At 37.9% G+C, this 15517-nt stretch overlaps 1 protein-coding gene and 1 pseudogene across 2 annotated transcripts in view; both read right to left on the bottom strand.

Moving 5' to 3' along the window:
* Window positions 1–15517, bottom strand: part of NTN4 (netrin 4) — a 94921-nt gene that overhangs the window by 42956 nt on the left and 36448 nt on the right. For both annotated transcript variants that reach the window (XM_054574681.1, XM_054574682.1), the window contains exon 3: window positions 15216–15494. In XM_054574681.1, coding sequence (XP_054430656.1) covers window positions 15216–15494 — 279 coding nt within the window. The remainder of the gene's footprint in view (window positions 1–15215; window positions 15495–15517) is intronic.
* LOC129071292 (aspartate aminotransferase, mitochondrial-like) lies at window positions 11530–12835 on the bottom strand (annotated as a pseudogene).

Below are 15517 nucleotides of genomic sequence, written 5' to 3'. Positions count from 1 at the left end.
CACTTTGGTTTAAATTTTAGGTTCTTGAGTAATTTTAGGTAGGATTCTACTATCCTGCAGAATAATGATTTCCCAGGACAAAGCAAGTCTATCTCTTTCTCTTGTGAGTTCAGGGTATATTTCTATTTATAACTATGGGTCTAAGAGTTCAAATGTAACATCCTTTTGGAAACCACATTATCAGAACATCTTTCTGCACATATTTCCCTAATTAATGCATAATATTCCTTCTGTTGGGAAAAGTTGTAAAAGACTGAAATCGCCCACACCCCCCAAAGATTACAATGTTCTGTCTAGCACATTCTTCTGGGTTATCCCTACCTGTTATTATCATGGAACTATTGCACAGCTCTCTAAGTTGTAGAAAATTAATAATAATGCAAATAATTCTTTTCTATAGAAATGCAAATTGGCTGTGTCTGGTAAGTATGCGATTATTGCCTTTCATATTGACCTGCGTTGCATCAATTTGTAAATATATTTCAGCATTTTTTTATTTGCCTATAGTTCTTTGAATTTTCCTCTGAACACTTTATAATGTCTTACTGGCCCATCATTAATAATGAGTTAAATAAAATTGTTGACATGTTTCTTTTGTATCCGTGTGAGAGTCATGGCACTCTTTAAAAATATATCCTTTAACACTGCCATTTCTTATCTTCCACTCAAGTTCTTCTATAAAGACTACTTGAGGATGTACTTCTAAAAGTAGAATTTCAACCTGCATTACAAAGCAAAATGGGTTTTGAATGTCTTATATTTTCACAAGATTAATTCTACTAGCTTCCTCTTTTCAGTACATCAGGCACTTTATCTTTCCTCTGATGACTGTAATAAATACTTCTGCAATAAAAATACAAATAGATTGAACTGAAAAGTGTAATGACCAGGAGGTTTATGAAGATTATGTTTAGATATGATCATACTATTTCCAAGTTAGGAGATTTTTTTCTACTTTTACTTCATTGTATAGAACTGTTTCTTACTTGTCTTTTTGTTTCCAATGGGTCTTAAGAATTATTTCTGACTACTGGGCTTTTAAAAATGATGTCTATCCAATACATACATTTATTCAGCTGAATTCTATGAGTTATCCCTAGGTTACATGCATAATTTGGTTTCAGATTTGCTTGTATACAACAGCAATAAAGTAAGACACTCTGATTTTATGACATTTCTTTCAGTATATCTGAGACTTCCTTCCCTTAAAATATTAAATTAGCTTCTTTTCGTCTCTATAAAAGCCACAATTTCTTCAGCTGAAAGATACAGAGCAAGAGAAGATTGACAAATATCATTATTCTTGCTGAAGATCTTGTCTACAGACAGACTTTGAGGTTCCTATAATACTATATAAGCAACTATCTCAGTATATAGCTAAGTAACTTGAAATTTCTTTCAAACAAAATTGCTACCTGGTCACTGTGTTGAGTAACTGGGACTGTTACTAATAGCCATTCAATCCATTCTACTTCTGCTTTTCATTTGGTCTCAGTTAAGTCTTTTCATAATTTCATTTTGTACTTATCTTTTTATATTTAAGCTTTTCTAAGGTCGCAACACAAATCAGCAGCAGAACAGGGAGCAGAATTCCCTAGAGAGTCCTAAAATATTAGAGGCTTCATCTTAGAACAGTGGTGTCATCAGAAGGGTTTTTTTTCCTCCCCACACCTAAATGAAGTTCTTAAGATAAAATCTCATTGAAGGAAAAGGGAATCATATCAATGTCAATTTCTCAGTGCCTATTTAACTTAAATAATTTTAGAAAAAAAGCAAAAGTATTATTAACAATATGGAACTTCTAATATGCTGTTAAAACTATTAACACAACTATAGGGCAAGAACCTGGGAAAATGAATAAAGGCAAAAACTAGCAGAACTCATTTGGTAATCTGTCAAGCTGCATTTGATTCCAGAATGAAGGAACGTTTTGTGGGGTTTTGTTCAACGTCTTTTAAGATTTAGATGGGTTTTTATAATTAGTTTGGGGCCAGGTAAATTCTATTAGAAATGCTGTGGGGGATTATTAAGTACTTTTCACCCCATTGACATTCACTTACTTAATATGCTCACATAGCTTCTCGTTATTTTAAAGGAAAATTCCTTGTCACAGGCTATTTTGCATTCTCTCACAAAGATTTTTTTTAAATTCATTCTAGTTCACGTTTTCCACTTTTTCCTTTTTTCTTGACAGCTCTGTTTGACTGTCACTCAGTATTCTGTACAGTGCAGAGAGTGTTACAAAAGTTGACTTGTTTAAGATAAATGAGCCCCTGATTGTAGTACAAGAAGCCAGTTGCTAGGGCATGTTTTCTTCCATAGTCTTTCATTATTGAATTAATTCATTCACATGCTTCTTTTTATATTGAAAAATTGCTTGTTTCTAGGTGAAATTTATAAAATATAGTCTTAATTAATGAGTATGCTCATATGAAAGATCAACAATGATTTATTAAAAACTTATGCTTGTTTGGCAAGCCTATCAGAATGCGGTCATTAACAAATCCACGATCATCGGTGTGATGATAAAACAACAGCCACAGCCACTGCTATTGAAAGAATTGCTTTTCTCCAATACCCATCCACTCACAGCTATTGCTTTTCACAATGGTCGGCTGAATGACTGGGACTAGAAAAGAAATATATTCATACTGTGAAATTCCTATATAATCAGCTGTGGGGATTTTTTGTTTGTTTTTTTAGTTATGGATTTTTTTCTTATTGGGATTATGTATACATAGCATAATTAATCATTTTGACCATTTTAAAGCATGTAATCCAGTGGGTTTTAGTATATTAAAAAATTGTGCAGTTGTTGTCACCATCTAATTCTAGAGCATTTTCATTGCCCCCAAAGAAACCTGGTGCCCATTGAGCAGTCACTTGCCATTCCTCCCTGAGTTCCTGCTCTGGGAAACCATAACCTACTTTGTCTTTATGGATTTCCCTATTTTGGACTTTTATATAAGAGGAATAGTACAATATGTAGTCTTTTGTATTTGTCTTCTTTCACTTAGCATAATGTTTTTGTGATTCATTCACATTGTAGAATGTATCAGTACTTCATTCCTTCTTACGGTTGGACAATATCTCATTGTATTGGTGAGCCACAATTTGTTCATTCACTCATCAGTTGATGGACATTGTGTTGTGTCCACTTTGGGGCTACTATGAAGAATGCTGCTATGAACATCCATGTACCAGGTTTTGTTTAGACAAAGGTTTTCAATTCACTTGGGTATATACCAAGGAGTAGAATTGCTGGCTCATATGGTAACTATATTAAACTTTTTTAGAAACTGTCAGACTGTTTTCCACAGCTGCAACACCATTTTACATTCCCACCAGCAATGTATGAAGGTTCTGATTTCTCTAGATGCCAGCCAACAATTGCTCTTATGTCTTTCTGACTACACTCATCCTAGTGGATGTGAAGTGGTATCTCATTGTGGCTTTGATTTGTATTTCTCTAATGACTAAGGATGTCAGCAATGATTAAGGACATCTTTTCATGTGCTTATTGGCCATTTGCATATCTGATTTGGAGAAATGTCCATTTAAACCTTTGTCCATTTTAAATTGGGTTCTTTTCTTAGCATTATGTGGATAAATGTGACATGAAGAAAATAAATTTTGGAAATAGATACATGAGGTTTTTCATCCCTTCTCTCAAGAATCTTGGATAAGATCCTTAATAACAAGATACATTTTCCAACCTATAAAATAATTATACTGACCCCATGTGTCTGAGGATTAAACCAGAAGATATATGGAGATATGTGACACAATCAAGAATAATCATTATTGTTAATGTTATTAATATTATCTCAAGTGAATAACATTATCTCTTATTTTTAAAATATCATTGATTGATTGATTTATATATCGACTCAGGATTTTTTTAACCTTTTTATGTTAGGTATAGTGAATGGCCCAGTATTTGCCATTAAAGAATCAGACAGCTTAGCAGATAGGAAAAGTTAGATATGTAAGCAAATAATTATAATACAGTTAGTAAATGCTTTAATTGAGAGACATATAGGGAATTCTGGAAGGGTAGAGAAATGTTTGACAAAATAGCCTGTAATTCCTTGCTTCGCAAAATGTTAATGAAGTTAGGTGTCAAAGTATAATCCAACAGTGTTAAATTCCCTCTTTATTATATTTGAGAATTGAATTAAATTACAAATAAGAATTAGAAGATTAATAGTCTACAACTACCATCTTTAGCCTCTATTTGGTATATGGAAATACTAGGATCCCAGCCCTGACTGGTGTGGCTCATTTAGTTAGGCCTTATCTTGCAAAGAGAAAAGTCACTGGTTCAAATCCTGCTCAGGGCACAGGAGCAATTCCTTTCTCTCATATCGATGTTTCTCTCCTTCTCTTTCTCTCTCCTCCCCCACCACCGCAAAAAATAAATAAATAAAATCTTCTTAAAAAGAAAGAAATACTAGGATCCCACGTTTTCTTCAATTTTAATGACCACCAAGGCCTTATCTGGGAGACAATGAAACCACTGCCCTTTGGAAATTCTGAAGCCGACCTAGCCAGCTAAGTTACATGTCTGGTGGTGGTGCCTTCAGAGACACAAAAATAAAGGCAAAGGACACTTGTTCAGTGTTCGCTCTAACGAAATATATATGTATATATAATATTTAATAGTGGAACACATAATCTTTTTTATATTTCTAATATGTGAGCTCTCTTAAAGTAAATATATTTTATTTTTTGAAATGATGATTTCTTCTTTCTTTCTATCTAAAGAGCTAGAGAGAAAAGTTAAAAAGATACCAGATTCTATATGACTAAAAAAATCTTATAATGAGTTAACAAATACTGTAGACCTTCTATGCCCCTGCACATGTCCTGTTTTATTCCATTAAAATATTTACATTGCTAAGATTTAATGCAACTGTAGTTCCAATTACAGGATTAAGGTTTTGAATGCCAAGATTAACAGACCTTGTTTTTCTCTCTATTCAAAATGGTTGTGAATTTTCTGTCTAGTGGAATAATTATAGTATATATATACATGGTGTTTGTATGTGTGTGTGTTTGTATTTTAACCTTACGTGTCTGGTCACTAAAAATTCTCCTCATAAGAGGGACTATGGATTTAAATTACAGCTTATCTTCTACTGAATGTAATTGTTTTAAGAAAAATTGAAGTACATTTCCAGCTCTTACAAAACTGGCAAGACACAAATGAAATACCTTAGAGATGTGATAACTGGTGCTGTGAACCAGAAGTCAGATATCTATCTGTAACCTCAGCTCTTCTCTTTCCATGAAGCTTCCCCCTTCAACCCATCATATCAGCAGTTAAATAGGGAGGCTAGGCTTTCCTGATCCAGAGCTCAGACTCCAGGCTCCCAACGATCCATAGGATGGACCCAAAAGTGCTACACTGAATATGCATTAAAAATTTCGCAAAGTGAGATATCTAAGGAGAACTTCATAGTAAGAAAAAGTCAAATTTAACTTGTTGTTTCCCAAATTTATAAAATTAGCAGCTTGAACCTGTTAAAGAAACTCATTTTTGTACCTTTGCGATGCCCCAATTTTGACCTAAATATACATGTGTTTCACATTCTGCAAAGCATGTTCATGAAAAGTTGAATCTACAAATATATTTCAGAGAACCATCCTTACTTTCCTATTGGTTTATATTTACTTTCAGAGATGTCATCTCTGACACCAATATTTTGGCTTTCAGGTATTTTTGTACTTTAACCTGTCTGTGAAATAGTGAAAAGCCTATAAGTAAATATTTAAACATTTTGGGGAAACTCTTAAAAGGAACCCCACTGGGAATTCTCTCAATATAAATACTATTTTATAATGCATCTAGTTCTGTAGACTTCCGGTTTCCTGATAATCCACTAAAAAAAGTAATCTCAAACAACTTTTGTCATTAAAAGAGAGCATGTCTTACTGTCCAGACAGAAAATAAGACTAGATTAATTGGAAGTTTTACATTCAAAACACTTGTAATTTCCAACCATGAACATATTTTAGTGGTTTGCCCTTCTACTAGGAAATACAAGGTAGTAAATGAAGTATAACAACATTCTGTTCACCTTCTATGGTATTTGTTAGTTACTCATTGCCAAGGGACTACTGACAAAACTATACCATGTTAACACAGGAACATTGAAATAAGAAGGTTAAGACCTTGAAATAGATTGAGAACAGTCTTGTACTAAAAGTATCAAGTTGGCAGGCTTTATAGTTTGTTAATATTAGGAATACAACACTGTGTCCCCTTTCATGATAGAATTACCCATGCCTATCATGGTGTCTGATGTGACAGAATGAAATAACTGGGATTGCTGCTGTCTTTTATTCACAGGAAAAATTATTTAGTGCTAGAGATGAAAGTAGGATTATAGGTCCAGAAATCCTTCTTTCTCATAAATCCAAAAATACCCATCAAAGATGATACATATCCGCCCAAAGATAGTTACTTCTAACTTATTTACTTGGTAGATTATCCAAACCTACTGCTTTGACTCTTTCTTCTTTCTTCTCTTTGAGCCATTTCACTAGTTACTGAATAGAAGAGAACAGAAAGAGTCAATAACAATTCCTGGTTCCATATTAAAATATAGATGACTTGGACAGATTACCCATCCCTATAAAAAGAGCCTCTTTAGTAAGAGGGTTTTTTTGGTAGCCTATTGGGGGTGAAGGTGGGGTACAGTAATAAAGATTTTGAGTGTGACTTCAAGCAAGTAAATTAATCTACCTGCAGAATTGAAATAAAAATACATACTTCCAGTGTTGTAGTAAGGATCTAGTGAACAATACATGAGAAAGGGCTTTATAAAATATAAAACAGCAGACCTTTGGTGGTGGGAATAGTCTGTGCTCTCTTGTGTCCTCACTTTCCTCCTTGCTCAGTTCAGATTCTACAGTCCATCATGATAAGCACTCCCTTGAGCCCATCCCCATCTCCCTTGCCCTTCCTGTCCTTTATCCCTTTTTTTTTCCCTGTTCTTGGCATAACGTCAACCCTGGTTAGATCCAAATCTTTAACAGCACAACAATAGCAAAAAGAGAATGAGCTTCAGTGTCTGGCAGGTGAATTTAAACTGTGGCTCTACCCTTTCTAACTTTTGAGAAGTCAGATAACATTTCCAAGCCTCACTTCCTCATCTGTGAAAGAAAATATTGATAATGCATCATCTAGTTGGTGTGAATATTAAGTTCAACAACATTTATAGCCTGACAACACAAGACCTGGCACACAATAAATATTTGATAAGTAGTAACTATTAGTAATAGTATTTATAATCCATGATAATTTTTTCTCCCATGAGAAGACCTAGAACTAATTTGCAGATCTTCATTTTCAAACACGAATGTACATTTTACTATGTGAAATATTTTAAAATCCTGCTGTAAAGTTCTCATTTAATGACTTTATTTTTTTTTTTAATTTTCACCAGAGGATATGTTTATTGATTTTAGATAGAGGAAGAGAGAGAGAAACATCAATGTGTGAGAGAAATATTTATGGGTTGCCTCCCATGTGCGCCCTGACTGGATACCAAACCCACAACCTAGGTACGTGCCCTGACTGGGAATTGAACCTGCAACCTTTTGGTATATGGGATGACACTGCAACCAACTAAGCCACCAAGCCAGGGCCTTTAATGATTGTTTTTAAGACCTCTGTTCTTTTCCTTAGCATCTTGAAGATTCAAGAGCTTTCTAATTATTACTTTTTTGCTTATTCACAGTACAATAAAGAGTTTTTAAAAAGGAGGTAAGAACAATGGTCTTAAACTGGCTCTGAACTTACAAAACGTGACACATAAGATGTGCAAACATAAATACATGAATAAATGTTTTCAGGTTCAGATGAGAAGAACTTCTGTCATGAAACTGTATGAATGATTCTAAATCCTGCCTCACACAGCTAGGTAGCAAAGTAACATTTTCCTCAAACTCCAGTATATGGTTCCACAGGTCTCAGCGTTACTTTCAGATTTGAACATATCAGTCAAAATATTGATACTCTTTTATAAGTGGGTTTCTGATTACAAAAGAAAAAAACCACCTTTACAGGTGTAAATCAAGATAATTAAACAATTCTTCATGGTATTCTAAGGCTCCTGTGTTATCCAGTTGATGACACTTTGGCAAAACAGTGAAGCTTTCCATGTTCCTTCTTATGATCATCCATTGTTCAACAGCTGTAAAATCACCAGCTGCTAGGGAAAAAAGAACTAAATAAGTCCTCTCCAGCTGCAAAGTAAAAAAGCTTGAGATCTCCTCTTCTCATAATTTCTGGGATCCCAGAAGGCTGGAATCGAAGGATAGTTTTTCTTCCCACAAATCCCCTACCCCTGTATACATGTCAAATAGCACAGAAGCCATAATTTATTTTTGTTGTTACTGGGGTAGAAGAGTATGTGGGAGAAGATGTGGAAGTGGCTGATATAACACAATTTAATAACAGCAAGTAACCTTAAGTAGCACCTATCATATCCTGGGCACTGGCTATCATATTTTTTAATTTTCACAATTACTATATAAGATCAATAGATAGTATCCTCATTTTCTTAGGAAACTGAGGTTCAGTGAGACTAACTGAATAAATGGTGTGCTGAGTCAAATCCAGGTCTATTTGACTCCAGTGTTAGTGTGTCAATCACTGTTCTGCCTTTCAGTAAAACGAACAAAAATTGAACTAGCAAAAGTTCAATTTATAAATGAAATAGATCTGAGAAGGACAAACATGGAGAAGGTGATATTGCTTTAAAATATCCAGGATTCTGCCATGGCTGGTATGGCTCAGTTGGTTGGAATGCCATTCCTTGCACCAAAAGGTTGCGGGTTCGATCCCTGGTCAGGGCACATGCCTGGGTTGCAGGTGTGGTCCCTGGTTGGGGCATGTACAAGAGGCAACTGACTGATGTTTCTCACTCTTGTTCTCTCTCTAAAAGCAATTTTTTTAAATGTATCCTTGGGCAAGAATAAAAAAATAAAAAGGAAGCATGGGAGTGTTTTAAGGTAAATGAAGCTACTGACTTGGATCCCACTTTGTACCTTTCCTATTTCCTTCTCCCCCAAAAAGAACATGATCCTAAAATCTTATATAGCTTAAGAAACAAAGTATCATTTCTATTAACTTCCTTAATTGTCTATCCAGCCATAAAAAATTATAGCACATAAAATCAGATTTTAATTAGTCACCATCATAATAATATTAGGTGTAGCTGTCTATAAAGCAACAGCTTTCAAACTTTAGCAAGCATTGCAATCACCAAGAGGGTCTGTGAAACACAGATACCTGGGCCCCATCACTGGAGTTTCTGATTTAGTAGTTCTGGGGTAGGGCCTGAGAATTTGTAATTCTAACAAGGTCCCAGGTAATGCTGATGTTGCTGGCTCAGGGACCAACTCTTTGAGAATGATTGCTATAGAGAAAAACTGTGCTGAAGAAAGTTAAATTTATACACACATACCTAGGGCACACTAATGAAAGAATAGCATTTCTGAAGAGGCTCCCTTCCATTTTGCAGGCACAATTTATAAATCCAGCTATTTATTTCCACGTAAGTATAATGAGTGGTGTTTTCAGATACACAAATGTGGGAGGACAACTGACCTCATGACCAGGTTTTTCATGAGGCAGAAGACTATGCTTTTAATGTGCAATTTGCTCAGCTAAGCAATCATAGGAATAAGAATATCACATTCAAAAGAGGCAACCACACCCAAATTTAACCCAGCTCTTTATAATCCAGGGAAAAAATACATAAAAATAAAATGCACCTAAGTTTAGGGATGGGAAAAATCTGAAGTCAGAACCATTCATATTTCCAGCCATAAGCCTCTGCTAGTCCAATTGCTTATGGCTGTCTTCGTTACTTCTTCCCTCCCCCCTCCTCCATCCCTCCCTCCCTCCCTGCCTTCCTCCCTCCCTTTCTCTCTCTCTCTCTTTTTAAAACAGAGACAGCAAGGAGTCAGGGAACTGGATCCCTGGAAGCCAACATAGCCTTGACCACATAGCCTGCTTCTTACCCCTACCAGGCTCAAGCTCCAGGTTTGACTTGGTCTTGGTCTTGCCTGGTTTCAGCACGCGCTATAGTTACAGCAGTAGGGACTGCTGCTACTGCTGCAGAAGCTGAAATAACTATGAAATCTGGGGAGCAGGAAGTCACAAAGCTAGTATTATTTTAAAAGGAAATTGCATCTGATTTCAAAGCAGCCTGTGATTAATAAAGAAAAGAGGTCCCCTACCCCCCATCCCATAGGGTCTTCTTGAATAGAGACTTCTCATTCTAACATCCTTTTGAAACGGAAAAACCCTTACTCTATAATCCCCTTTGCTTGGTTATCCAGACCTCCTTTATAGATTGATAGTCTTCTCTCTCTCTCTCCCTCTCCCCACCTCTCCTTTTAAGGGAGGGGGTTCCTACAATAATTTCATTGTACTGACAAACCAGGCTACAGTAAGTCTAGAATAGATGGTGATCACCTTTCCAAAGGGTGAAGCCTGAGCCCAGCTGGCAACACACACAGGTTAAAACCAAAGCCCAGAATAACCTCTTTCCTGATACTGCCCTGCAGGGCCTGACTCAGGATGAGAGTGAGTGATTGCACAACCACGCTGAATCAAAATATGAGGTCCAACTGGACAGAGGCAAAAACCCCACAGGAAACAACTGACCACTGGAGAGGGTGCTAAAATAAAGCGCAGTTGCCCACTCTCCACTATTCTTTGCCAAGAAAGGTGAGGGTATGGGATGAGTGGTAAGTTATGTTCTTCAGTCTTCAAATAAGTGAATCTTGAGAAAATGGGGTTGATGGTTAGTCAAGCAGTAGAACAGGATGAAAATCTAGGCTAGTTATATAAACCTTTGTACCTAAGGGAAGAGAGAGGAACATTAAAGTGCCTGTAATTATTAAAAAGGAGAGTCTTTTTTCTTTTTTTCTCAAATAAGACAGGAAACAGCATCTTGTGTTTTCCTTGTTGCAGTGGCAGCAGATTTGCTGGATTTCATAAAACACGGCTTCTATAATATTGTCTGTTGATAAGATTGCTCAATTATGGGAGGGCATCATTTATAACAGATGTTAGTATTAGAGCTAGGTCTTCTCAGAAAGCCTCTACTGTGGGCTATTTCTCACTATGGATCCACAGAGGAAACGCTCAATACCATAAGGTGCCTTAGTTAAAGCTCTTGAAATATTGCAATGGTGTGATTGACAGGTTCATGGGGGCTGTGATTTTTTGCACGTGTAAGCTCTTTTGGAAAAGCTGGAGATAAAAGGATGGGGAAGAGTTCGATTTAGAGCCAAAAAGTTCCAGACATCAGACACGGATGCCTCCGCCCCATTTCTCTACATGTTCTTTTCTGTGAAACATGTTCAGTCACTGAGTGTTAGGCACTGTGGTTAAAAGAAATGATCCACCCATCACCATCCACCCTGCCTCATCCTCTATGTGAATCTCACAATAGCAGAGGCCGAAGACAGGAAAGTTGTCTCTGGTCTCTCTCACCAGGGAAATCACTTGGTGTCCAGGTCAATGAGCAAGTTAGCCCCACTGTCTGAGGGGACCTCTGCCACAGAGATGTGGCTGACCTTTGCCATGTAGATGGAGAACTCCTTGGTCAGCCACTCCATCTGTTCAGGCTTTAGCCCTATGAAGAAAAACAAGCCAATCTGGTAGGGATGTGCTACCAATTGTGGGAGAAGTCCTCCTTGAGGTTGGGGACCAGCTGAGTCCACATGCTAATGATGAGGATGGCTATGACGTTCTTGAAACCACTATTTTTGAAAATCCGTAATTGTCAGAATAGTTGAGGCAATCTTGGTCCCATTGAGAGGAGGGATGGATCACATTGGATGGACCAAGATTTTTAACTGTAATTTCACTCTTTTGGCTTCATCAGCATCTTTGCAGACTACAGTGAAGGTTCTCACATGCTCACCATAAAATCACATGTTCTTGGTATAGGATTGGCAGAGAAAAACATTGATGCCCTCTTTGATGAAGTGGCACATAGCCCAGGCATCCTTGTTACCATCACAACTGGTGAAGCCTTGGTAGTTCATGTCAAAGAATGCAGAGAGATTCTTTACCCTCACTACTGTTGTTTTCTTCCACTGCTCAAGACAAGGTGTCCACTCTTATGATACTGCAGGCAGAGGTGTGCAGAACACATTTTTTTTGACATTTCTGAAATGCCCTTCTTAGTGCCTGGGAAGCCAAAGCCACAAGTCTTGGGGACATAGCATATATAATCATGTAGCTGCATGCCAGTGTCCCTGATGTGCGTATGTAATTTCTCCAGGATGGTTTGGGTAGAAAGACATCTCACCTGAACTTAAAAACTCCTTGCAGATATCTGACTCTAATACTTAAGGCCTCAATTCCAGAAATAACATACAAAGTGACATATTGGTCATTTTTCAACATTTTGCTATTCTCATCCAGGGCTAATTCTGTAGATGTCTTGCAAAATTCAGCCATTTCAGCAATGGGCAAGTGTTTGTTGTCCAGATTTTTTGCAGCAACCTGGACAGTAGGATGCATATAAGGCTTTCCATTATCATCCTCATAGGCACCACCTTCCTGATTCATCTTCTAGATGCTGGTGTCTCTCGTATATGTTCTTGCAACTCCTGGGATGGGATCTCCACATGACCTCACCAAGGGCATGGCAGAAACCAAGGCAGAAAGGCCTGGGTTGAAGGTAGCAGTGGCCCCAGACAGGATGCAAATAGAGGGTTTCAGAGCGATGGGGGCAGTAAGGGAGCAGGGGGTGATGGTAGGATGGGGCAGAAGGCCAGCAGGCATAGGTGGGCACATGGTTGCCAGCTTTCTTGCTGGTAGAAGATTGTATAAAATAGTTGTATTGGAAGACTTTTGCAAAAATCTCCAGAAAGTCTGTGTAACTATTCCTTGTTGATTTAGCAGAATTAATAGAATTTATTTTCTTTTTAAGTCAGAAATCCAGCTTTTTTTTTATTTCTAAAGCTCTAGAATATATTGGGTGCTGATGGTCACTTGCCACACCTATACCAGGTTGTTGCTATAGCTAGCAGACTCTGGCTATCAGCAGACCAGGCCAAAGAGGTGCACTAGGGTGGTCCTGCCTTGCTGCTGGGCCTGATAATGTCTTGCTTCAGTTCATCTACAGTGATTGTGCCCTTCAAATCCCAGATCTTAATGCTGGGGCCCATGGCACCACAGAGCCAGTAGTGGTTGGGGCTGAAGCACAGGGTGATAATTAGTTCCCATTATCTAGCATATAAAGGTGCTTGCCTTTGTTGAGGTCCCACAACATGGCCTGGCCATTTTGCCTCCAGAAGCATAGAGGGATCCATGTGGAGAGACATTCACAGTGTTTAGGTAGCCCAGCTGGCTGATGTGGTTTGTCTTCAGCTTGCAGTTTTGACAGGTTCCATACTTTGCCCTGCTTTTCTCAGCCTCAGGAGACGATAATGGGATTGCTGTTGTTGGATGAGATGCAGATGCAAGATACCGACGGCGAGTGGTTCTCATCCTGGACAGTGTAGTTGCACATACCCAGAGAACATAATAGAAACATCTAGAATTTTCTCTTTAGCCTTTGAAAGTGTTTCTATCCTGTTGAAAGTTTACATCAGAGGACTTTTTAAAAAAATAAGAAAGAAACGATTGCTTTTAAATGCATACACATGAAAGTTTTGTAAGACCATGAGAATGGTAATCTAGCTTGGTTGATCAGAGCCATACAGGTTGTCTCATAGGTCATTCACTCCACAGGTGGCCAACTCCAGACCATGTTATAGGGGCCTGCTTGTGTTTGCCCTTTTGCTCAGGACTCTATCCTGAAATGATCCTATAAAGCTTGGATTATAGGAGACCATTGAAAAAACAAAGGCCAGCATCTTAGTTCAGGCTGCTATACTATAGACTGAGTGGCTTATAAAGAACAGAAATTTACTTCTCACAGTTCTGGAGGCTGAAAGCCTAAGGTCAGGGTGCCAGCATGGTCAGGTTCCGGTGCAGATCTCTTCCAGGTAGCAACTGCCAGCTTTTCACTGTGTCCTTACATGGCAAAGAGAGAGCCAGCTAGCTAGCTATCTGGCCTCTTCTTATAAGGACACTAACCCTATTTATGAGGATCCCACTTTCATGACCTAATTATCTCCCAAAGGCCTCACCTCCACCTACCATCACATTGGGATTAGGGTTTTAAGATATGAATTTTGGGGGTGATACAAACATTCAGTCCATTGTAGCCTATGGCTCTCCTTTCACTAATTTGCTTACATATAATCGCAGAAATTTCTAGCACTCTACCTCACACAAACTACAGTCCAGGAGGTTGACATATCTCTAGAACATATGGGTTATTTCCTATTTGAATCATATACAAAATCAATTAACTTAGATATAACAAATCATCTCATCTTTTATTTGAAATAATATTAGTTCAAAGATGCATTAGTGTCTAGAAACTAGTAGGATGGAAGAAGGTGAGGTGAGATCAAAAAACGACAGTAATTTTTTATCATTTCTATATGCCTATGTTGCCATCATTCAGTCAAAACCCTACAGAAGGCCTACTTCTGGCTCAGGTAATGCCTGGGGTTCTGAGGTTACAAAGAGGGAGTTTGTGATCTCCTAGAAGATGTACAGAGGTAAAAGTTCAGAAGAAAGCACAAGGAGATGTATGAACCTATAGGAAAGGGAGCCTAACCCTGCCTTAGGGAGAGACAGGGTCAGTCCACTCTCCACAGAGGAAAATTATTATTCATTCTATTGACTGAACAGCAAAAGATATACCAGGCATTAAACTGAGGTTCTTATTTTTTCCACTATAAAACCTACTCAACAATGGTCCCCATTTATTGTCAAAGCTGGCTTTTGTGTGATAATGCCACTAATATGATTATGCCAACCTCTCCTACTGCTCACCTTACACTTCATATCTGAAGGTCACAGTACTAAAAACTGGCATGGATGCTTTCCAAGGAATCTTGTTATCACACTTGACTATTTATAATTCTAAAATTGAAGATTAAAAAACAAGTCAATAAGTACTTTATAGGATGGGCATGGAGTCGGAGAAGTGAATCAGCAGAAGAAACAAGAAGCACTATGCAAACACAGACCAACCCTAAGGGAATATAGACTACTGGTACCCAAAGCTGGAGGTAACGTGACTTGGTTTTCATTGATGAGAACTTGTTTTACATACCACATGGAATGTTCCTGGGCCCTTGACAGGCCTGAAGCCATCAACAGGTACACACTGATCAGCATGGCCATTACAGAAGCAGCTGCCCTTGACGATGAAATCATAGATTGCGTAGTGCGTAAAGTGTTGAGGCTTTGCGTTCAGGTCATTCCTCTGACAGGGACAAGACTGCTGTTTTAGCAGCTGCACACGAAGGTTGGTGATCTTCAGCTGCTCCTGTGCTTTGGCACTGTAAGGGTTCTCCATATCATACGGTGGCGACAAAGCTCTGAAAATAACCTATAAAGAAAAAGAGAATACCA

Source organism: Pteronotus mesoamericanus, unplaced genomic scaffold (assembly GCF_021234165.1).
Source record: "Pteronotus mesoamericanus isolate MK-2021 breed Mesoamerican mustached bat unplaced genomic scaffold, CSHL_Meso_final contig_263, whole genome shotgun sequence".
NCBI lineage: Eukaryota > Metazoa > Chordata > Mammalia > Chiroptera > Mormoopidae > Pteronotus > Pteronotus mesoamericanus.
Note: the sequence above shows the minus strand (reverse complement) of the source record. Positions and strands in the feature narration are given on the sequence as shown.